General features: G+C 47.3%; 1 protein-coding gene across 1 annotated transcript in view; it reads left to right on the forward strand.

Moving 5' to 3' along the window:
* The first annotated feature begins 2,932 nt into the window (after positions 1-2,932).
* The window catches only part of LOC146182940 (uncharacterized), an 82,663-nt gene continuing 59,600 nt past the window's right edge, over positions 2,933-25,995 (forward strand). The window contains exons 1-2 of the mRNA XM_084608302.1: positions 2,933-2,980; positions 7,472-7,585. Coding sequence (XP_084464428.1) covers positions 2,933-2,980; positions 7,472-7,585 — 162 coding nt within the window. The remainder of the gene's footprint in view (positions 2,981-7,471; positions 7,586-25,995) is intronic.

The raw sequence follows: 25,995 nt of genomic DNA on the forward strand, positions 1-25,995 counted from the left end.
TCGCACTTTTCAATGAATACCTCTTCACCCGTGTCTTACGGCTGCCGATTCTATTCTATCGCACCGAATAAGGTGTTGTCTCCGCTACATTCCCTGCCGCTCTCGGCTATGTTTTACACGGCTCCTTTAGTTCGCAGTTCTTTTTTAACAAAGGATAAGCGTTAGGACATTGGTTGTCTTTGTTGGTATGAGCGATTCCAAATTTCATGGTATTACGAGGTTTATCTTGAAGCCTAGTCTTAAAATACCCCCTTCGTCTTCCACTGTCGCCATCTCTTCTTGCTTCCTACAACTTTAGTCAGTAGCATGTGACAGTTCATCCACTATGGGCGCAGCCTTCAGGCCGACTCAACAGAGGCCGCGAGAGTCAAGAAGCTTCGACCGAATCACATATGCATGGTTTGTAGTTTCTTTCAGCGGGGACCTTGCTTTAAATGATGATATTGGGCGTAGAGTTGAGTTCATTAAACGGAACAAACATAATGGGATTGCATGTTGGGGTAGTAGTTCAGAGACAGGCGGAAGTTGCGGATCAAAGTTATAGAGAGTAGCTGAGCTCGTAGCAGACATCTTTGTTCCGTTGGTCGCTGTGATGCTTGTAACAGAGTGGGGGCCAGAGTGCGAAGTCAGGAGAGCCTACGGGCTTGTCCAGCAAGACAGGAGTGCCTGCGATGAAATGCTCAGTGTGAATAAAGTTAGAAACTGATCGAATCAGATTAGAGATAGGCGAGCATAAAAAATGAAAGACAGGCTATAACCAGCAGCTACCAACAGTTTCATGTCTCGCCTTTGGCAACCGGAGATTATGTAGGGAAGCACTTCGTCCAGGTCCTTATAATGAGAATAGACGTATATGCCCAGCATATTGGCGAGATTCTGGTGTGTGTATTCAACAAGGACATCTGTCTGGATGTAGCACGGCATCGTGTGAAGAAACGACAATAGCGCCGAAGTAGTAGTTCTCCCACAATACCTGTTGTAAACTGGCGCACATGCTCCCTAATTATAGCTCAGTGAGGCCCGTGAAAGAGTTCGACAGCACGAGGAACGAAGGTAGAGGCGCCAGCAGCGTAGGTATAAGGTAGTTTGCAGTGCCACAATAATGCATGAATGGGCAGACGCAGACGACCCATCAGATACCCTAAGACTGTGGCGGCAAAAAGCTCAGGAGGTCAACACTCACTCGTTTATATCCTGAATCCTGATGTCGGTGCGGCAGGTAGAAGGGAGACCCATATTCGCTACCTCTTGGCGAACAACAGCCTGAATGAGTCATATTGTAGCCAAGGTTGCTGTCGGGGGTGTGCGAGAGTGAAGCTGAAGGAGTCATCGCCTCGAGCCCTTGGCGGACGATGCGGGTCAATGTAGTGTCATTAGTTGGCGCTCGAGGAGTCGGAAGATAGCTGGCAGCCGTGTTCGGTAGCCGGTCGAAACGATGAGATATGCGCCTCTGTTTCGCTTATTCGAAACGTCGGCACACTTGTAGCACAGAGTCCACGGTAGAACAATCCCTGCGTAAAAGGAGGTTGAAAGCATCGTCAGCAATGCCTTTTACTATGTGGCCGACTTTATCCTCCTCAGGCATGGCGTGGTCAACTTTGCGGCACAGGGATAGGACGTCCTGTATATAAGTGATGTAAGACTGTAGACGTTTGCGCGCGAGAAGCGAGCGCCTTTTTTTTGGCGGCAAGGTGACGGCCAATGGGCTTTCCAAAGACGTCGTCGAGCTTCTGCTTACAGATATCCCAAGATGTGAGGCCCTCTTCATGGGTCTCAAACCACACCCGCGCTGTCCCAGTCAAGTAAAAGATGATATAGAGAGCATAAGTGTGGGATCCCACCTGTTGTGCTTGCTGACTCGTTCGTATAGGGCCAGCCAATCGTCGACATCAACGTCGTCGGTCAGACAGAAGGTTCCGGGGTCACGGGGATATGCCATGACGACAGCAGGTGCGGCAGCAGTAAATGTAGTGGCGTCAGTAGTCATTGTGGTGGTACCGATGTGTCGGCCGCTGCGGAGATCCATCTTGTGACGGGGATCGAAATATTTACCTCCACCATGATATGTTACGGGAAATATTCACAGTACGGCAGCTGTTCACACCACTGAGGATAATCACAGCACAGCACTCGCATGGCACAGCACTCGTCTGCGTCGTCTTCTTCTGGGAGTCTGTCGCACTTCTTTATCGTCAGCACGACCACCGAATACCGCTCAGTAACACTATGTTGTGACTGAAACTGTCATAGGTTGCGAGTGGTCTGGTGAAGAGGTTTTCAGAAGATTGAACCATTGATACAGCACGCTTACTTGGCTCTGAATTGTGTGACGTCTTATTTGCTAGCCAAGCGTTTTTTTAAGGTTGCCACTGGCCCTAGAAAACACCAGTCCAGCTGTGACGTCTTCATGTGTTATGCGCAGAGCAGAGGAATGGAGACTGAAAAGAACAGAACAGGGGGCGCACCTCCATGCGAGTGATTTTTGTCGAGCATGCTATCAGGAATGCGGAAATGGTTCTCCAATGTTACTGCACAAATAGTGGTTCAGAAGGCTGATATCTGAGCTGTATTCATCTTAAAAGTGGTATGATTCATAAACTGTTTCGAAACGGTAGCGAATAGTCGTCAAAATGTTTATAATCTGAGTAGTTGCTAGAAAAAGCCGTGGACACAATGAGATTTGGCATGATGATTAATTTTACAGCACACAGAGCAGTTCAGCTCCTCAAGCACAAGTACAAAGCGGCTCAACCGACAGCAGTGATCACGGGTTTTCACGAGCCAGCGAGAGTGACTGCGTGACAACTGAAAAAATATGTCCATACGGGTACAAGCGCAAATTTGCACGCCGAAAACGATGATGATGCTCTTTTTCTGTCACTGTTTGATGATCTTCAGACTTGCTCAGTGTACGGCTTTCATAAGCAAGGTCATGTTTACTACCATCATAGCGGTGGACGAGCACAACGATGCCAGTGAGGTCAGTACCCATACAGTTCAATGGGCGCTGTGGGCAGAAATGATGCAGTGCTGGGCCAGACGTAAGAAAAAAATAACAGATAGAGAAACACACAGGCATATTCAGAAGTCATTTGAAATAGATGCCTTTCTGTAAAGGTCGGTTCACACGACAGATGGAATTGCTTTAGTCCCCAAGCGGACGAGCACACGTGATCCGACGTCACTGGCCCCGCCTCGTCCGCGTAGGCGCAGCCTACACAAGCCAAAATCTGGCGAGCGTGTATCCCCTGTCAAAATATGGTGGTTTTCTGCTAAGCTTCTCACAGAGCTACATCTTTAAGCGGGGCAACAATGATATTTTCGTTTCTATTTTAATGTAATGGGGGCGCTTTTGTTGTGTCAACAATAGGGTACGTCGATGCTCTCGCATCCCCGGCCATTGAGGCACCGTAGTCAACAATGCGCCGTAGTTGGCTTGGAATGTTCTCGCCTGTCGTTTTCCTCGGTGGTGGTGGTGGCGCCGCAAGGAGCGGTGCGGCTGCGGACTCCGGCAGATTTAATCTACGGCATCGTTCCGCGCGTCGTCCGCCACCAGTGAAAGAGGCGGAGCCAGTGACGTCGAATGACGTGTTGCTTCGTCCGCGGACGGTTCGTCCGTCGTGTGAATCGGCCTTAAGAGACACGTACACGGACAGGTCAAGTGAACAACTTCAGAGAGAAGCACTGAAAGATCCAAGACGCTGCTGAGTTATTTCAGCTGCTTAGTCATTTAAAAGAGTTAACAGCTTTTAGCTCCTGAAAGCCTGGCCTTAAGTTATTCTTGTCCACTCAATGTCGAGGAAAATCTTTGGAGTCCTCTAAAGCCGCAGCTCTTGGAGTTCAGGACGAGAACTGCTCGCTCGATTTAGTCAAAGACAAACTCCAAACGGGAGTTGCAGTGGTCGAATATCCTCCAAATATCAAAGCATCCTAGACATAATGCACGAAAACATGTCATTTGAGTGCACACGCAACCACATCTATAAATCTTTTAAGTGGCAAGAGCATTGCAAAGGCTCAGTGGCGTCACATTCACGCTGCTCTCCAGGCATTAAGAACAGCGTGTTCTCTCTGTTTTGAGGGCGCATGGGGATCTGGCAGTATAGTTACCACAAATGTTCGCAGAAAAAGTAGAAAGCTGAATGAAGGCAGTCAATGACACCACTAATGTGCGGAACCAGATAGACATCCATCTTTGTGACAGTAATCAGGCAGTGGTAATCGACACGAAATTCCTGCACGCGATCTTTCATTTCACAAAAACATTTGGGTTGGTCCACGGTCTTCACGGTTCTCGAAAAATACTTCGGTTTAACATATAAGGCACGTCATCGAATATGCGACGTTCTGACGACGAGACGTTGCATATCCTCTGCCAAACGCTTGGAAAGTACAGTATTTATCACGGGATTTGTATACGAAACTGGAATCACTGGTAGTTGATCTAGGGCAATATCAAACACGTCGGTTTACTTCGAAGAACCTACAATAAAATCTGGCGGTTTGGGTAGGTAGATAGTAGTTGACTATAGAAGGGAATGGAGATTCTGTCTCGGTCGCGGCATCTATTTGCACAGAAAGCGTTGTCAGTGACCGTACCGACTGGCCGAGAGCGGTTCTTATCAAATTCGGGGAGCTTCAAACCGCGCGACAACCCGGCTGGTTATTTTCAGAGGTCGAAAGTCAAAGGATTTGATCGCCACTGGTCACACGGCGGACGCAGCGCTGCGCCAGCACTTCTTTTCGCTCAAGAAATTTAGATACTGTTTTCAGGACAAACATGGCTTGAGACAAAGAGCCTTTAGAGACAGAAAACTCTTAGTGAAGTGGCGAGTTTTCAGTAACAGTTAATACAAGACTAAGACTTTATAAAACATCTCCGCTGCAGAAGCACAGTTTTACATCACACTACAACAGAAAAAGCCGAAACGCAGGTTAATGCGGTACTTGGAGCGAGTGATCACCATGAATTTAGTTTATGAGTACTTGGCCAGCGGTCAGAAATTTGCAAAGTGCATTAAAACCGGCACCAATGATTGCCGCACTGCGCCACGAATGCAACTGAATATTCTAATTGAAAATTATTGTGTGACCTAGTCGGTTCTAGAATCTGAAATCCTCACTGACGGTGGCCCGAGTTCCCAGTAAGCTTGTAAAGCAAATATTTTTAAGGCGACGCTTTATCATAACGACAGGCAAATAAATTGGCCACATCAGTAACCTTGCAATCGCATCTCTATCGGTCACCCCACCAGGTTTCCCCGTGGTTGTGAACGAGGCCGCGGAGATAGTGGTGAGGTCTTTGAGTCGGAGGAACCCGTCTACGGTAGGTGGTAGGTGAGTAGCCTTTTGGAGACCGAGAAGATGCAGAGGCCAGGTCATTCATCAACATCCGCCTGAAATTTTGCCAACAGTCAGCCCATGGGCACTGGGAGTGTGACGTCCGGCCCTGCCGGCGGCACAATTGAATTGTAAGGCCAGTGACCAAAGCGGTAACTCAAAACTTGGTCACAGCAGGCAGGCTAGGTGTAACAGTCCTAGTACTCAGTGCTCAACTGGTGGCTTCCTGAACTAGCCGACGAACGGGAGAAGGAGAGATCGATCCCAGCATCTTCCTAGTTGTCGTGATGAGTTTGGGCGGAACATTTGGGGAAAGGAAAAAAATCAAGGTTATGACCGCTGCGCCGGAGCTGGTTGCACGGATATGCTGTCATACAAGGCTTCACTGCGGCACAAAGTCTAAATGCCGGAGGATTTGATCATGAACGATTTGGCGTATGGCTTCAGAAATGTTCTGATGCTGATTAAAATCTGTGCTAGGTACAGTAGCGACATTATGTAGTCGGCCGGGCTTCGAGGCAATGCGGTCAGCTTGGGAGCTTGGAATGTGCCATGTTTGGTTGTATTAGGAACTGTGTACAAGTTGGTTTGCTGATTAGGAAGCTGTCCACATCATTCGCGATGCCCTTGAGGAGACTGCAAGCTCTTTTTTCGCGCATCAATAGACTCACTAAATTGTAGAGCTTCGGTACCTGCTCACTGTGTGGCTTGCATGTCTCAATATCTATTCGGGCTCTCTCTAGCAGGGTCTGCACATCGATATGCCTTTTGCAGTACTCCACAGAACCTTCGCAGATATTTAGGGGCTTTAGAAGGGAGTTCTACTTCTTAGTCAAGAGTGTGTCAACTGAACGACGCTGCTCCTTTGGAATTATTGCTTTTCACTACACATCCGGAACATATTTAGCAGCGGTGTCGCTTTATTCTTTTGCACTGGGGTAAGCGGGACAGAGTGGTTGGAGAGAAAGACAAAACTTTCCGTGCCTGTGTTGCATATGCCGAAACTCGCTGCGCACGAAAGAACAACAGACGATGGAAGATAATTTTTATGGGTTATCTCATGCAACAGGCTGTAGCGTCATGTGGGGCAAGAAATCGATAAATTTATTTGTAAGCAATGAAACGAAGGTAGAAGCTGAAGTGAAGGTCGAAAACGAACTCTGCACCAATGAAAAACAAACGTAAAGAAATATTTTTGCGCCATGTCATTCGCATTAGCGCCAACATGCAGAAGAATAAAGCACGCAGCAGCACAAGTCAAATCTACGTGCCTTTCTAACCATGAATTTATTTACTCAACGGTAGGCAAAGAGTCTCCTTCACGCATTGCGCTTGGTCCATCTAGCCACCAACTTTCGCATTTCTTGCAAGAAGGTTTTCGGTTGGGCATGAAATCAATTCTGGATTGGCATCTGAACACTTAGATTTGCGAAAAATTGACGACATCAAAAAACTGTCCTTGAACGATTGAAACAAAAGTTGGACGGAGGATAGCCTGGAGTCTATGGTGATTTGAAAAAAAAAAAAAAAAAAACAGTCAGTGACAGATTCCCACCCTTTCACATCTTCCTAGCAGTAAAAATGGATTACTGCTGGTTTTAATTCTTGGTGAAAAGTGCTGCCGAAAGATATATGCTTTGACGAATATAGTTGCAAATCAAATGAAGCGTGCGAGGTTAGATTGCGCACATGCGACCACAGGCGTGCCATGTTTCGACGCATTCTTGCCTTAACGGCAGTATGACGACCGTCTGCTCACGCATAAATCGTAGGTTACGTGTTGAAGAGACATGCGGGAAGCGGTGCAAAAGCGGCATCACGACCAATTAAAAGCCTTATTCTTGTAATCAAAACTCAAGTTTATAAGATGGATTTACTGCATTGCGAAAGCAAGGATCTCTCTAAAAACATTATGCAAATGCTGTATTGCTATTTTTGTTTGTGAGAAACACCGTAGAAGGAAAGATAACACCGTTTTCGACTTGCCTACAAAGTATAAAATTGTTTCGCACCCATTCTGCTAGCAGAAAAGACAATTCCTTGTTCTCTTACTGCACTGCGGGTAATAAGCGTTCACGTATCCTCGTAGCGTGTTCCGCCAAGGCCGTGTTCTGGGCCGTACCGTGTCCAGGTCGCTCTGTGTGCCATAGACTGTGCCGGCCAGTGCCTCCTTCAGGTTGGCGTGCAGATCTACTGCTTCCAGCAGGAGCGCTCTGTCCGCCTGAACTCCAGCGATGGTGGCAAGGTAAGTAAAGTAGGCGGACAGTCTTTGAAATACCTGGCGGTGAATGCGTGCACGCGTAACTAGTGCCGATGCATCCAGGCTCAATGAAAGGGTGCCCGGAGTGCCTGCGTGATTGCGTGCAGGAACTCATGTTGAAAGTGTAGGGATCCAAATTCGTTTTCGCACTGTGACTCTACGCCTAAGGTGTCGCTACAGCTCTCCGATTTTAGGTTTCTTCTATATTTTACCAAAGCCACCCTAACTGTGGGCCTTTTCAAGATGCTCACCGTAAAACGTTCCGTGAAAGAGGAATCATGCCCAGCCTACTCAAACGCATCTGCAATTCATATGTGGAGTCAAGAACCGGCTCAACTGTAATGGCGAAGCTTATATGACTTCCGGTATCATTAGCAGCAACACGTGAGGCTCTTGAGTGAAGGAAACACCAGGTACCTGTTAAGTTAGTAGCGGGAGACGCACAGCAGCACAACAATGCAAGAGAAGAACTCGCAGGTGTAAAACGAACGACTTTTTGAACCTTTTACGTTTACATTCTGGAGTAATTTAAGGCAAATCAGCAGCCACGCACCCTTGTTCGGATAATGTACACAGAAACTGCTTCGAATGTCACTTCTACAAAACACTCAAAACTCTGTGCAATCGCGCCCATAATAATACGGCGAAAGTTTCGGCGTTAAACACATTTGTCACGCACAGCCTAGCGGATATGGGAAATACTGTATACATAAGCTAGCACATATCACTGGTATATTCACGTGTTGACCCAAGTAACCATCATGTATTCTCTAGGAGGTTTCCGAACGTCTGAAGCTAGCGCTCTTCCACTTTTCTGGATTTTATATCGCTGTGAGCTATTTGTGATCTCGACATCCTTCGGGATGGCGGGCGCACGACCCCTGCGCCCACCCGCCACCATCGAACAGGCTACAGCGTACTCGACGGGTCACCTTGACGTCGCGGACGTGGAGCTTCCAGACTCGGCAGATGACTCCACCGTGACAGAGATGGATTCTGACAACAGCTACACGCCTGTCCAGTCGCGCCGCCTGAAAAGAAAGCTGCGCCGAACATCAGTAATGAGTGAGACACCAAAGAAGAACGCTGAAAAGCAAGGGATCTTCTCCGTGGCCTTCGTACCAACAACGGCAACGGCGAATCTGAATGTGATAAACAGACAGCACCTGACGCAGTTTTTCGACCAGCTGGTTCCCGGTGAAGTTGACGAAGTCAGAATTAATCCCTGGAAGAATGTCCTGACCGTGGATGTCAAATCCCAGGCAACAGTGGACAAGCTGAAAGGAATTGGTGCGCTAGGCAACATGCCGGTCCGTTCCTTCCTTGCACATGGGAAAAAGACTACTGCAGGTGTAATCAGCGACGTTGACCCCGAGATAAGTGAAAGCGATCTCTGCACGCTGATCAAATCTACGGCGCGCATTGTGGATGTTCATCGATTCGGCCGCTCAAAGTGCGTTAAATTAGTCTTTGAAACTGAATCCCTCCCATCCCACGTTAAAGTGGGCTATGTGAGGCACCCAGTTCGGATGTATGTTCCAAGACCTGTTCAGTGCCACAAATGCCACAAGATCGGACATGTGAGCGCCGTTTGTCGAAACGAGGTATCCTGCCGTCGATGCGGCGGTACGCATCCTCATGACGCATGCGAGACGGAGACTGTCAGGTGTTCTAACTGCTCGGGTGCCCATGAATCGACGGCTAAGGACTGTCCTAAAATTCGGGATGAAAAACGTATACTAAAAAAGATGGTGAGAGATAACTCGACTCATCAAGAAGCGGCCGCGTCTATTCGTCGTCGCAAGCACCGTTCCCGACGCCGGCACAAGGAATCGGAAGGCAAGCCTAGCCTGGATAAGTCAACTTCAGAGTTAACGTCAGCTCAGGTGCCACTACAGATTGAGTCTAATCCCGCTAAGAGTACTCTTGCTGTAATGTCGCAGACAGTGTCACATGCCAAGGATCAGACAGAGGCTGTTGTATTACCTACCGCCTCTGATGCTGAGTGGCCAGCTCTACCATCAAAGGCCAACGCCAGGCCTAATCCCAGTTTGGTTGCCACACGTACTGAAAATTCCGACAACCCCGACTGCCAGCAGGTAAAAGAAATGCTGAAACAGCTGGTTCGTTCAATGCGGGTGCTGCTCTCCAGCATCAACACGCAAACAGCAAAGTTTGCTGTTCAGTTTTTGGACGCATTTGAGCCGCTCTTGGCGGCATTGCAATAATTCACAATGGCGCAACAAACTAACCCCACCTCTGTGACGATGCACTTGCGCCGCAGTGTTGTGATGCAATGGAATGCCCGAGGCCTGCGTGGTCGGCTGAGTGACTTCCGACAGCGGGTACAGAAGTACCGCTTTCCTGTGATTGTGATCTGTGAGCCCAACATGCCGGCTGCTTTCCGCCTTTCTGGATATGTTCTGCTATGGTCTAGAGAAGCAAACGAAACAAGCAAAGTGCTGGTATGTGTACGCCAAGACATTGCGCACGTCCGCCATGCTCTGCAGCCCCACAACACGAACCACTACATTTGTTTGACGTTAACCCTGAAAGGACGAGTATGTTCTGTAATTGGCGCTTATATTCCACCGAGGGATGGCTTGGACAAATCATATCTATTTTCAACAATCCAGTGTTGTGCAGCTCCTCGTATTATTGTGGGGGACTTTAATGCTCACCACCCTCAGTGGGGTAGTGCAATAATGAGCAATAGAGGAAGAGACCTGGCAGACTTTATGCATACGCAAGATCTCGTCAATATAAACGACGGCTCACCGACGTTTCTACGCGGAACAACCTACAGCAGCTGCTTGGATGTGGCGTTTGTTTCCAGAAACCTCCATCCCTCCGTTTCTTGGTGTAGTGATGTGGAAACACATGGGAGTGATCATATACCAACGTACATATGCATCAAGTGGTTTGCACCTGCCACTTCACCTCGTGTGCAATACACAGACTGGGCCGCCTTTAGGGCAGCGGTGGAGACTTCCAGCGTGGACCTCCAGTCACCATCTCAAATAGAGGGACTCATTACTTCCTCTCTCAGTGAGAACACTCGCTATGTTAGTGTGCCGGTGTCAGTGTCCAGCATCGACGTGGAATTCGAGCGGCTTCGCGCGATCCGTCGGCGGGCTGAAAGGAAGTACAGAAGAACGAAATCCGCGCAAGATCTCGCACTTTCTCGCCGAGCTAAACGTCAAGTTTTGCGTCACCTGGAGAGGTTAGGACGACAACGTTGGAGACAGTTCTGCTCATCACTGGATCCCCGTAAGCCCCTGTCGCGTATCTGGCATGTTGCGAGAAGCTTGCGCACACCTCCGCGAGAAAGGCACCCTTTTCGTGCCCTGGCCCTTTACCAACGCCGCAATGAAGTTGACGTAGCTGAAGATTTTTGTAAAATGGTTGTGGGCACAAACCAGGCACAGTTACCAATTTCAGAGGTTTTTGCACCACCTTCGCCGAATGATCAATACGACGTGCCCTTTACAATAGCTGAATTAGACGCCGCTCTTGCTTCTTGTCGGCATTCATCTGCACCTGGTCCTGACGGGATTACTTATTCAACCTTATCGAACCTAGGCAAGGATGGTAGAACTGCACTACTTAATTATTTCAATGATATATGGGCTTCTAGTACTGTTCCTGAACACTGGAAAATTAGCCGCCTGGTTGCTCTTTTGAAGCCTGGAAAGCCTCCTCTCGAACTTACCTCATACCGGCCAGTTGCCCTAGCAAGCTGTGTTGGAAAAGTTATGGAGCGCATGGTGCTGGCAAGACTTGAGTGGTATCTGGAGAGTAATGATCTTTATCCTAATATGATGACTGGATTTCGCCGCGGACGCTCTTCCATTGACAGCGTCATCGACCTTGTGGCGACAGTAGAACACGAAAAGCGTCACCGTCGACTAGTAGCTGCTGCATTTTTAGATATAAAGGGAGCTTACGACAACGTCCTCCATGAAGCTATTCTTGATGGACTTGACGACATGGGAGTTGGTGGCCGGCTGTACTTGTGGATTGTAAGCTATCTCAGCGGCCGTTCTGTTTACATGACTACGCCTGAAGGAGATACTACCCACTTTCAGGTCGGTCGTGGAGTTCCACAGGGAGGAGTTCTCAGCCCAACTTTATTTAACGTTGCGCTAATTGGCCTGGTGAGTGAACTGCCAACTAACATCCACATAAGTGCATATGCTGACGACATCTGCATCTGGGCCTCTGGTTCGACGCGCCCACAACTACGTGCGAGACTGCAACGAGCTGTGTCATTAACATCGATGTACTTACGGCGTCAAGGTTTATTTTTAGCGGCAGAAAAGTGTGCAGTGATCGCGTTTACGGGAAAATGTGTCAGCCGCTACCCGATTACCCTTCATGGAGTCGTAATACCATACGTCTCCAGGCACAGATTCTTGGGAGTAATTATTGACCACCGACTATCCTGGTCGAAACATATTGCTATGGTGAAGAAGAGGCTAATTAATTTTTGCCATGTACTTCGTTACATAGCTGGCATCAAATGGGGTCCAACTGAGCGCTCCTTAATACGCCTTTACGAGGCTCTGTTTGTTGGCTACATCCGGTACAGTCTCCCAGTACTCTCTAGTATGAGCATTTCCTGCTTGCGGACTTTAGAGAGCGTGCAAGCGCAGGCACTGAAAATATGCCTTGGACTGCCCAGATGCACCTCTAACAAAGGCACAATTGAAGAGGCACACGCTCGCCCAATGTCCATATACTTGTCACACGAACCACTTCGTGTATATTTACGAGCACTTACAAGACACCGTTTTCACCCACTCAGCAAGATTCTGGATGAGAGGCCGGACTGCAGTTTTACAACTGCACTCCGCTGCCATCAGTCGCAAGTACCGACAGGATATACCCTCCCATATCATCCCACCCAACCACCATGGACGATGGATAAACCTTTTGTGCACCTTCGTGTTCCCGGAATACTAAAGAAATCAATGGTACCAATTAGTGGACTCAAACAACTTACTCTGGCACACATCTGGTCAGAATATCCCAGTTATATTCACATATACACTGATGGATCTGTGTCAGCACAGGCATCCGCTGCAGCTGTGGTCATACCAGCTCGGAAAACGACTCTGCATTTCCTTTTGGGACATACCTCTACATCAACCGCTGCCGAACTTGTAGCCATTCGAGAATCTATTCGCTATATATGTGGGGAACCACCTCAAAAATGGTGTATATTCACGGACTCGAAGACTGCATTACAAATTTTGGAAAACTTCTTACGCCACACTGCCTATCAGTCCCTGGCACTAAACATTATGGATCTCATCACATCTGCCCAGCTGCAAGGCCACACGATAATGTTTCAATGGATTCCTGCCCACTGCGGCCTCCATGGGAATGAGCAGGCCGATGTTGAAGCGAAAAGCGCACTCATCAATGGCTTCCAAACAGCTGTGCCTTTTTCAAGAGCGGATACGACGTGTCTTCTAAAGAGTTATATGAATATTGCTACAGCAGCTTACTGGGCTCAACCAGACGCCCGACACATCCGTCTAAGAAGGCTTGATCGAACATTTAAATTTTATGTTCCGCGTGATATTCCGCGTCATCAGACATGCTTGATACATCGACTTCGTTTAAACGTGGCTTTCACGCGCAAATACTTACACTTAATTGGACAGCTGGACTCACCGGAATGTTTAACTTGTGGCATCCCAGAGACTGTGGACCATGTATTATTGGTGTGCCCAGAGTATGCGAACGAAAGAAATGTGCTAGCTGCTTCCTTGAAGCGTTTAGACAAGAGGCCTCTGTCGGAGGAACTGCTGCTGGGCGCTTGGCAGGACAAGGGGAAGGGCGTCCAGGCAGTGCGCGCTCTTTGCCGTTATTTGAGCGCCAGCGGACTTGATTCACGTTTGTAAAGCAAGCTGCTGTGTCTGTATATATATTTCATATGCCTTCTCCCACATCGCCACCCATCATGACCTTCTTTCTTCTCTCCTTCCCCTTTCCCAGTGCAGAGTAGCAGGCCAGATTTGAATTATTCGGGCCAACCTCTCTGCCTTTTCCTTTCAATAAATCCATCTATCTATCTATGTATTCTCTAATGGAACTCGTGAGAAACATTCAAACTCCAAAGCGGGCTTCATAAAACTGTAGCCACACCTGTACAATGAGCGCACACTTCTTGGCTACGAATGTCGCATTGTCATCCATTTGGACGTAAACGCAAGCCTTAGTGCCGCACGAATATGCTGGTGTAGTACCACTGTAAGGCGCTCGGCAGAGTGCTCTCCGTGTTGCACTTGTCAAAGCTTTACCCGAAGTTTAGAGACGACAGTCGCTCAATATATGTATAGCTCGGAGAGTAAGAACAGAATATTAAAATGGTGAAATAAAGCCACGTATGCACACACTAGCGCACAGTACGCATGCAGGTTTCTCGTTTCAAACATAGCGAAGTCAGCAAAGGAACGCGTCAGGCCGCTAATTGTTGACAAACGAGCATCGAAAATCGCGGTGTTATAATTACCTACTTGCCCGCACTCGCTAGAAGCCGTTTTTAACGTCTGTTTTGGGCAAATCAAGGCTTGTCACCTCTTTCGGGTAATATCTGTCGAACCTCTCTCGAAGGCGAACAGTGCACACGAGGTGCATTTTTGCTTTAACCTTGAACATAATATTTCCAAAATTGTTAAATCAAAAAAGTCATCTATGTTTTAACACGTTCAAGAGAACGGATAAGGTTAAAGCAAAAATGCACCTCGTGTGCACTGTTCGTCTTCGAGAGAGGTTCGACAGATATTACGCGAAAGAGGTGACAAGCCTTTATTTGCCCAAAACAGACGTTGCAAGCGGCTTCTAACGAGTGCGGGTAACTGTGTCATTTATTATCCAGCAACACTTCACGCCATTGAGCCCGAGTCCTTTTCGGCGCAGTGCAAATTTTGTGGCCAGACGGCAAACTTATACCATGTGGTAAGGGCTTGTCAATAAAATTCCAGTATTTACATAATAAATAAGCCAACGTGGGAAAAGGGAATAACGAGCCCTCGTTGAAAGAGCACGGGCAGCGGCTTTTGCCAACGGTGTCCCGGACTAGGGACCCGATCAGCCATCCCTTAATTTAAGTCAATGCGGCTTTCATTAAACGTTTTCAGCATCATCATCATCGATATTGTTAAGGCCGTTACGTGTTTTAGAGATTTGTTTGAAGAGCGAAGGGGAAGAGGACCGCGAATGGTGGCTGTGAGCGCCGCCTCGCAGGTAGCAAACGCAGAAAAATGCAGAGTAGACTAAAACGGCTGCTCATCATGCAGAACACACAAGGAAAGGTGCACGATAAGAGATCACGGCAGTTCCTTTTGTGCCATTTCCTTTCGCTGCCTTTGCTCGGGATGTCTAGGATACTGCTATTGACTGAGCCTGATCGCGTCCTTTTCTTAATGTAAGTTTGGTTTGGTTTGGTTATGGGGTTCAACGTCCCAAAGCGACTCAGGCTATGATAGACGCCGTAGTGGAGGACTCCGGAAATTCCGGCCACCCGAGGTTCTCAATGCAAGTAATGCTGTGTACAACACCCTTCTTCGTATGCTGTGAAATACTGGTAAAAGCAATTCTAAAAACGAATGCCATTTGATACATTGAAGCCGACCTCTATGAAGCAAAAACTTTCGAATAACTCGAGAACTTCGTCCGGCGACGTCTCCGGCGCGAAATAGTTCTATTCGCGGCTGATCTAGCCTGGTCAGATATTTTCACCCTGCGGCCGCCGCTTCGCCGCGTCCGGTGAACGTACGCCGATCTGTACGCAGAACTGGTGCTCGTAGCCCCGCCCTCTACAATGGCCGAAAGCACCAGGCCGGCCTCGTTCTGTTGCGAGCACATTTTTGCAAACATCGTAAAAAGATGCGCTTTGTATGGCATGAACCCTCACGTTTCCGGTGAGCATAATAAAATTTCAGAGGCGTCGTTTGAAAAAGCTGCCGACACTGAACGCAGACCGTTGGCTTCTCAGGTGAAGTGAATGAAAGTGTTTCTATCCTGAAATGATTCAGTGGCTCACTCATTGTAATGCAGACACCGTGTAGACTCCTTAGATTCACTCTTCTCGAGTCGGGTGCGAAGCGGAAGCATTCACATCATCCGAATGCGAGTAAATATGCACCGATGACCTGCCTTTTTATGGATGTTCACTGCGTTTCACATTGCTGCTGCGGTAGTTCACACGAAAAACGTTAAAATGAAGCCATATATACAGCGCCACTGAAATATAAGAGAAGGAAAAGCTTACAAAGAATATAAAAACAAACATGTTACAAAAGCCAAGAAGATAGTGGCTGGTGAAGCAGCGCATTGGCCCGGCTGCTATACCCAAACAATCAAGGTACGATGTCGCAGGCTGCTTTTTTTCTCTGTCTTGTTTAGGCTGCTTGTCTAGCCGTCTTTTTATATCCGGGAGACAGGATGCGTAGATGCGACGGTAGAGTGCTTCAATGTGCGAGCCGTGCCAGCGAAACTCTACGGACGGCAACACACGGCGCTTCGGCCGGCACGTATGATCGAAAAAACGCGGGGGGGGGGGGGGGGGGAGTTTAAGGCCGACTTCGACCTAGTTAAACAAGCAAATGCTCTTTTAAGAATGATTTTGTATGTCTTAGCAAGCCTGTACACGGTTTGACTATTTCAATTAGGGGACGCTCAATTTCGCCTTAATGGTTTGTGGTTTATGGGGTCAACGCCTCAAAGCGACTCAGGCTATGAAAGACGCCGTAGTTGAAAGCTTCAGAAATTTCAACCACCTTGGGTTCTTTAACGTGCAGGGACGCACATCGGACAGCACACGGTCGGCTTGCTTTGCGCCTCTATCGAAAAGCGTCCGGCGAGAGCGGGATTTGATCCCCCCCCCCCCTCCTTGGGCAGAGTAGTCAAGTGCACTAACCACTGCGCCACCCCGGCGGGGAAATTCGGTCTAGTGGTAAACGCGACAGCGCAGTTAAGACTGTCTTTAATTTCCGGAATCGTTCTACATGTTTGTTCGCGGTGGTTCTGGGGGAAAGGAAGGCGCAGTATGTCTCACGTTCCGGTGGGTACATACAGTGAATTAGGTCAAAATCATTCGCATTCAGCTAGAAAAAATTCGACGTTGCAGCCAGGCTAGCAGAACTTACGCTCTAAATCTTTTACAAGCTAAACAACATGTTCCGCTTAAGCTAAGACTTCACGGAAGACGCATAGGGTGGCCGTAAAATGAAGAAATGCCACGCTGAAGGAGCGATGGTGTCCCGCTCAACAAAACTGGAACGAACGCGCCTTGAAAGAATGGAAAATTCCACTATTCATGTACGAGCCCTGGCATCAACCAAGAAACTGTTCAGAACTCCTACGTATTAGGAAAAGCTAAATAAGGCGGCGCCTAATGTGTCGTGAGCGCTCTCTACTTTCACTGTGTGGTAAAGATGCACGGCTCTGCGCTCGTTCTCTGTCTACAAATTTGTAGATTAAAACCCGCTCTTTGTCGGTGTACTGAGAAGAGGCCTCGAATCATCTCTTCTACGACCAAGTCTGGAAACTTCCTCAAGGAAGAGCATGACGTATCAGCACAAAGGCAGATTTCGAACAGTCTTCAGACTTACTTATGGGCGAAATTGCATGTAGTAGGTACGTACTCGTTAGATGTTTTCACAATAAAGGTGATTTTCTCGCGTCAGTGAGGACACCGAGCACATGCTTTAAATTCTCTTAGCAATAGGTCGGCTTTTACATGAAAGCGAAAAACAAGGCACTCGTGTGCTGTGTAATGTCAGTGTACGTTAAAGAACCCCAGGGGGTCGAATATTCCAGGGCCCTCCACTACGGCGTCTGTCATAGCCTGATTAAACTTGGGAAATCAAACACCATAAACCAACTAACCTTAGTAATAGAAAGGTATAAGCACCCATCCAAGTTGCTGTGTAGAGGCATGCACCAGGCGGCAAAAACAATGACTCGCAGAGTTCAAATCTGTCCCAGTTGTGCGGGCCACCTACACCCTGACAGCTCTGACATGATTCTGTTAAAGAATTGTTTGTGCTCTATAACACCGCTGTGTGACTAGCATCCTCTGTGCCTACAGTCTTCTAAACCACTGCAGTGAAAGGTACACCACTTTTAGCTGTGTGCTACAAGGTTACAATCCAGGTTATAGCGCTATTATTGCATGGCAGTGCTCGACAGCAAACCAGCGTCTGTATACCTTTATTGTGTTATCGATAATGATGCTCACATACATTTGAGTATGATTGTTGTGACTGTTAAGTTTTGGCGTTCAAAATATTTTCTTTCCTTTAGAACGGCTTTCCTGAAGCTGGTAAGTGCATTGGGTGTGCCTTGATCGTAGCATCAGTTCAGTTCAGTCGTTCAGTCGTGTCCGACTCTTCGTCGGACCGTAGCATACCCGCGCCCAAAGTTTACACGCCGCGATCAAAGCTTGAGTTCTAGTGAATTCGGGCGAAGCTCCTCAATGGCAAAGATCACGAGTTTAACCCTAGACTGTCATGGCAGGGAGGGCATAAGCGTGGGCAATCGCGAAACCAAACATTGTTTCAGTTCACTTCAGTCGTTCAGTCGTGCCCGACTCTTCGTGACCCTATGGACCATATCACGCCACGCTTTCCGGTCTCTCACTATCTTTCTAACATCACATAACTTCATCGGCAGCGCCTCGAGGATGCCATCTAACCATCGCGTTCGCTGCCTACCCCTTTTCCGGTGACCCTCAACATTTCTAAACATCAAAGCTTTCTCCAGCGACTCCTCTATTCTCATCAGATCACCAAAGTAGCTGAGCTTTAACTTTAGAATTTGACCCGCCAATGAGCATTCAGAATTTATGATCGACAATATCGACTGATTTGATCTTCTGGCAGTCCAAGGAACTCTCAAGAGCCTCCGCCAGCACCACAATTCAAACGCGTCAATTCTTCGGCTGTAAGCCTTCTTCACAGTCCAATTCTCGCATCCATACATCACAACTGGAAAGACCATAGCACGAGTTATACGGATCTTGGTTGGCAGTCTAATGTTTCTGCTCTTTACTAGCCGGTCAAGGCTAGTCATGGCTCTCTTCCCCAGAGGCAGGCATCTCCTAATATCATGGCTGCTGTCTCCTTCCGGGGTAATCTTGAAGCCCAAGGTGAGAAAATCTGTCACAGCTTCCACTTCTTGTCCCTTGATTCTCCAGGACTTGATAGGGCAAGACGCTATAATCTTTGTCTTTTTAATGTTCAGTTAAAGCCCAAACTTCTCACTTTGTTCTTGTACGCGCATCAGACGTCTCTTGAGTTCCACTTCACTTTCTGCCATTAAAGTGGTATCATCCGCATATCTAAGGTTCTTGATACGTTTTCCAGCAATCTTCATTCCAGCTGAAGACTCGTCCAAACCAGCCTTCCTCATGATGCACTCAGCAAATAGGTTAAATCGGTAGGGCGACAGTCTGCAGCCTTGCTCTGAATCGGAAACCAATACGTAAGACCATGCCCAGTTCTGACTGTTGTGGCCTCTTGACCTTCATACAGGTTCCTGAGGAGACAGATGAGGTGAATTGGAACTCCCATATCTTAGAGAGCTTGCCACAATCTGCTGTTATCGACGCAGTCAAACGCTTTCAGATAATCAATAAAGCAGAAATAGATGGGTTTCTGGAACTCTTTTCCTTTTCCATGATCCAGCTAAGGTGGGCAATCTGGTCTCTAGTTCCTCTGCCCTTGCGAAACCCAGCTTGCACGTCTGGAAGCTCCCGATCCACATACTGCAGCAGCCTACCTTGGAGGATTTATGTTCAGGAAGGCATTCTTATCTCTCCTTGCGAGTTTCTAAAAATCCGCATCTAGAACCTTGTATCTTTCTCTTTCCCTCGTAACTTTTGCCATCCTCCTTTCCTCAGCTATTTGCAAAGCCTCTTCAGATCACCAGTTTGCTTTCTTGCATTTCTTTTGCTTTGGAACTACCTTAGTAGCAACTTCTTGTATTATATCACGAACATCAGTCCACATCTCTTCAGGCTCTCTGTCTTCTAGATCTAATTCTTGAAATCGATTCCTCACTTCCACAGCATATTCTGATGGAATTTGAACCAGATCATACCTGAAAGGCCTTCTAGTTATCTGCGTTTCCCTCAATCGAAGCCTAACTTTGGCAACAAAAAGCTGATAATCGGGGCCACAATCGGCCCCAGGCCTTATCTTTACTGCTTGTATAGCGCTTCTCCATCTCTGCCGGCAAAAAATATAATCAATCTGATTCCTGTACTGACCGTCCGCTGAAGTCCATGTGTACAGGCGCCTCTTGCGCTGTTGAAAATGAGTATTCGCTATGGTCAGGTTGTTTTCTTGACAAACCTCTACTAGCCTCTGCCCAGCTTCATTTGGCTCCCCAAAACCGAACTTGCCTGTAATTCCGGATAATTACTCACTCCCCACCTTAGCACTCCAGTCTCCTATTTATTTACCGCTAACTTGTGCTTGAGACAGCTCACCGTAAACACAAAAACGCTTGAACGCTAGGTTGCATTTAATAAAGACTGGATTGTTTAAGGCACTTGTTTCCTAGCATTGCTCCGGATGTGCGAAAGACGAATAGTATTGACTGCCTCTCCGCTAGTGCCGTAGACTGTGGGGCATAGTTGGTCACACATGACTTTGCAAAGCTAATTTTTAGAATAAACGCTCCGTTGACATCACACGAGTAGTCTGCCAGTGCACGTGCTAGCGGAGGCAGGCTCCTATACCATAAAATCGCGTCAGCTCATTAGGCAACCTTGGCGAACACTTGCGGCAAAAAGCAAAATTTCATAAATAACAGGCTGTTCTAAAGCGTATTCAGGGCCTTCCTAACACACTACAACATGCTTTTAGAATATCACAAGGGGCCTAATCAAAATGTTCCAAAATAATTGCTTTTACAACTTATTTCCACAAGTAATGCGAGCGGTGAAATGATAAACAAGTGAAATAGAGCAACAAAGGTAGAACCATGTGAGTTGAACTATATAGACTGCCCACAAAGCCCATGCAGTGACACCACATTAAGGGACAAAAACTGCAGAGTGACTCTCAGTAATACAGTGATCTTTCAAGGCATGCCGAGGGCTAAATTTCAAGTCCTCCCACCACGTGTTCAATATTTGAAAGCGTCACCAAAGCTCGGGGAGATCCCGAGTGTCCCATAGCTCGGAGAGCCCTGCATAGTGCCCTGACCTGCGGAGTCACAGTATTGGCACTCCTTTTTCTACCCACATAACATAAGGTGGCCTAAAGGGAACCTGCGCTGGAGTTTTCCGCTTACCGCCAGCGCCGCCTAGTGGCCGCCGCGCCACTACCTTGGTAGGACGGCTAAGACTGCCACGGCTGGAGGCGCTGAAGAGCATCTTATTTATCGCGAAACCAAAGCCATGCTGCTGTGTTTAGAAGTGCCTTGTTACGATAAAAAGGTTGCTCTGTACTCTATTTCACCGCAGCTGTACAAAACAGCGGCGTTAGAACTCAGCTCAATTCAGGAGACTGGATGAGTACGGGGGATTGTTGAGCTTCTCGTTTGAGCGCTGCTCATTGCACTTCATAACGTGGCTTCTGTCGTGCCGTACCGTACCCCTGCGGACAAAAGTAAACGAAGCGCGCTTTTTTTTCTATTATTTTTCATGCGTTCGATGACTGAAATTTGCAGTCGTGGTATGTGCGATCCGGTACAAGCTACGCCAGTGCCTTTTCACTATGACAAATATTGTTTTCTTATATCCTGTGTAGAAGGCATGATTTTAATTTGAACAGAAAAGCATGCTCCGTTTACTTATGTCCGCACCTATACATATAAAGTTCTGTTTATTCGCGTTTATCAATTGCGCAACCTGGTGAGAGCGTTTTGCGAAGGGCGCCTTTTAGAACTTGGCATAAGTGGGGCCATTGCAAGACGGGTGGCACTTAAAGTCAATAAAGGGCGAACGTAAGTGGCATCCCGATATGCATATTGCGATCATCTAGATCAGAAACCGAGAGAGTTTGCAACCTATCCGAACACGCAGTATTTTGTCGAAATTGCAGAGTCGCGCACTGCCTTAACCGGCATGCTTTCAGTCCTGCATTAAACTATCGCAACTCGCCTAGTGACCGTTCAACAATTTTTCAATAGGTCAGTAAGTGAGCTGTGATGGAATAAAGCTCCGCAATTAAATAATTCATTCATTCATTGTTTTCTTCGAATAAATTACGCATTGCTTCGGAGAAAGCGCTTTTTGTTTTTACGTTGGATGATTTAGTTTGCTGGCTGAAGTACAGCTGAAAGTATTCATGCAATATTCGTTTTACGACCCCCACGAATTAATAGGTAGATATTCTTCATATTCAATTGACAGCTTGCCTATTATAAATATCGCGCTGTACGATCGAGCTGCCTCACCATCAATGATCGTTATAAGGCACGCATGCTGATAACTGACCATGATTGCTCGAGTCGTTTATTTGGGCACGAAATAGTATAGATAAGCCGATCTCCAGTAGCAGTCGGCGCACGGGTCGGGCGGAAAGGGGAAGGGGGATACGTCAGTGTATAACCACACACATCCCCCCGTTAGATGGTGCCTGCGGCAATTTACATTCTGTGCAAGAAACAAAGCATAGCAACTTTGTTGTTTAAAGTACGCACTGATATTTTTTCATTAACCATCCCCGATAATAACCCATCCTTCGATGTATTTCATTCTTGACTCGTAAGATAGAGAGCGCGGGTTTAGAATAAGCAGATTTAAAGTATGACAACTCTCCCCTACGCTCTCACATTGTAGGGAACTGAAAATTTTCGCCTAACTTTTATGCACAGGACAACTGCGGCCACTTAACTTTTTACATTGCTAGCAGTGCCAGCCTTTTAGATGCATGCTTCGCAGCGGATCTCGGTGTTATGCACTTCGAAGAATAAACAAAGGACAAATAAACCCATCAGTTGCTTTTCGTTTGTTTACGTAAATAGGCAAGTGCCTAAACGTGACTGCAGGCCTTTGTTTCTCTACAGATGCGTTCAGCGGCATCATCCTAACAACAGTGCATTATATTTCGCGACACACGAGGCACCAATTTAATCGACAATTTTTCTCATCACGAAGCTAGCTGAATCATTAGTGTTCCTCAAATGGACCGTAGGTGAGTACTGCATGCGTTCAATGCTCCTAACGCGCGCAGTATTGCCAAATCCTACTGAATGTTATTATACCAGTGAGGTCGTTTCATTTTGCTGCGATATCTTTACCCTCCACAAGCGATGCTTCATAGCAGGAGAATATTATTTGCCAGAAAGTGTGCCCGTAATTCACCGTGCAGAGACGCTGTACTTTGCAAGCGCGCAATAGCAAGAAAAATAAAAAGACTAACTCAAAACCGTTTCAAACCTACGCGTAGTGACTTTATAGCTTCCATGATGCAGCAGCGGCACGGCTCGTAGCCAAGATGGCATGCAGCTGAGGAGGTCAGGTGGCGCGTTCAAGCAATTAAAAAGGAAACTCCAAGTTCTTCACAACATTAAATCTGCGATAAAAGCACTACGCACGATATAGAAAGCTAAAAATCAGCCCATGGGCGCAGCCACCGTACGACGAGCGGCGTGCTCCGTCCTACTATACGTTTGCTCATTTTGAAACCAGGTGGCGCTGGGCGTCTGACTTTTAAGCGCGCCCCCTGGGCAGCACAGGTTTGCTAACGAAAGAAAATATTCTAGGGGAAGTTTGATCACTAAACTGCATGAGGCGAAAGCCTCTATCACGCAGTGGTCCGAAGCGCTCCACTACGGCCCCTTTTTCTCTGTTTTTACTCCCACCTTCGTGATGACGCGATAGCGTGAGCTGCCAGCTAACATATAAAGCCCGGCTATAACCGAGCCGTATGAGCGTGTTTCCGTGGTCTAACGACAGGGATAACGTGATTTCAAGGGTCTTGGCAGGCTGCTTCTAACATCACCTTCCCATATGAAAGGAGAGGCCCGAGTTGGTAGCTCGTGCCAAACGTAATGTCAGGAAGCCCTACGTCCAGTTAGTGCTCGGCCATGGCAGCTGCCAGCTACCGGTTCTAACGTAACGAAAGCTTTACGGACGGACGAACACAATCCACGAGCATGAGCCATTAAAGGCGGTCGCCTTAAAACTAAATGTGAGATTTCCCTACGCACAAAGCCATAACCTCTCCTCAGATCAGTTCACTGATGAGTACTACCACTAGGCAATCCGCGTAGCAGAAAAAAGGACAGAATATTCGTGAATCGTATTTGCGCTTATAAGTTACCTTAGGAAAATCTTTAACCAACTAGGTCCAACCAAAATTTTATTGCTTCCCCTGACACGAAGGAGGCCCGAGCAGCAGACGCATTTCTATGTTTTGCCAAAACCTCATCGATTAACGGCGACCGTTGGATACTTCTCGAGGGAGCATAAAACTCTTCATATAGTATCCAAATAAGCGCATATAGAGAGACTGGTCTTAATCTGTAAGGCATGCTTGCATCGTGCTGAGTGAACAAAACTTTAACGATTGCGACTCCTAAACGACAGGTACATTCACTTTATGTAGGCTGTCGGGGCCTTCCTCACCAGAACCAGCAAATGATCTAGGGAAGCGACTCGACTTGCGAAAGAGATTTGAGGAGGAGAGGAAGCTATGTAGAGGGGAAGGAAGCAAGGAAACATGCATATAAAGTAACAATCCATGTGGCTGGTTTATTTGGATAGCCAATGCAACTGATTACAGCGGTAAAGCCAAATAGGTTTATTCTCTCCGTCGCGAAAAACAAGAAACGTTTTATACCATACTTTTCTCTTTCTACATACCGTACGTGTACAATGCTAAAGCATTATATGTCACACTAGCATTAGAGCCGATGGTGGTGGTGCCCACGTAGCGGAAATTACGCGCAGCGCTCTACAAGTTAGCGTTTGGGCAGAAACTTGAATCAAGGCATGGAGATGATCATCTCACGTGCAATCTGCCACTTATCAGGGGCATGCTCGAGAGGACCAGATTGAAAAATCTGGTAACGCCACGAAATGGTTTTACTGAAACGTATAGGTCCAGTATGGACCTTATATCGGCGTGTTCAGTCGTGTGTAAAGTTTAAACCTTCCCTACATAGTGTTAAAACGGGATAGACCAATCCGGCATGGAAGTCAAATTAGACTGACTGCTACGGTATAGAACTGAAGCCGGACAAACGGTGCGTGGTTCGGAACTCAAATCGGACGGACCAGACCGTTGTGAAGCTCAAACATGACAGACCCTGCCAGCTTCGAAGATGTGCTAGCGCGCTGATAAGCACGTAAACGCGCAGTATAAATTACAAATTACAACAGTAAAAATTACAACAAATTACAATAAGGTACACGTGTTTTTTAGTTCGTGAACAGGCAGGTCACGCTACAACGAACCACTCGGTGCCCGGCTATTTCGCTTGCCAACCACCTCCTTTCAGAGGCAACTCATGATTGTTTCAGGCTGCGTGGCCACAAACGGAGATACAAAGATTCCAGTATGTTTGGCTTTGATCCCACCTTTCATACGGAAGCAGAGCTTCGTGTTTGCAGTTCCTCCAAACTAGACCCCGCCATCTGGTGTCGTGACATCATACAACCTGCCGACCAATCGGTGTTCCGCCTTGTCACGTGCAACTCTACTACCATCAGCCAGATGAACGCTGGCGATTTCAAGGCCAAGAATGCCGAATTTTCTGTAAATGTGGCAAGTAAGACTTCCTCATTAAAACAAATAAAACACCTTTCCGACTCGAGTTCATGTCTAACTCGCGGCGGCGCGAGCTGATCAGCTTCAATGGCCACTGCATAAGGCCCCTACTCATCGCCGCAGCCCAACATTCGTGCGTTGTTTACTACCGGTTATCCAACTGTGATTTACACGTGTTCTTCATTAGCTTCAATTCGTGCGCTACGAATACAGAACCGACCGTTTCCTCATTGGCCTCTTAAGGTGTGCTAAGGGATGTCGATATATTATAGGATGCTATCACTGTCTAATGCTCCCACTTTCCTGTTTCCCATACGATCTTTTGACGCCTTCTGGACCTTGAATATAGGGTCTCGAACCAAAACCGAAGTTCTAGCGCACGAATTCGCAATTAACCTACTCACTCTAAAATTCTTCTTTCGGTAAAACACAATATACTGCTTTCATGGGCCCATGTACCATGGCGCGCCTCACAGACCTGTGTTTGGTCTCTATTCAGATGTCATCTGCATACCCAACCAACTTTGGCAGTCATCAGATTTATCGTGCATTGCATTCAGCTTGGCTGACAAGCCGACTCTTCGAACGTCACAAAGCTTCTTCCTATCGCTGCTTTTCGCAGCAGCGCCTGCACTCCCTGGCACAGATAAG

This window comes from Amblyomma maculatum, chromosome 7, assembly GCF_055883805.1.
Source record: "Amblyomma maculatum isolate TAMU_Amacu chromosome 7, ASM5588380v1, whole genome shotgun sequence".
In the NCBI taxonomy this organism is placed as follows: Eukaryota; Metazoa; Arthropoda; class Arachnida; order Ixodida; family Ixodidae; genus Amblyomma; species Amblyomma maculatum.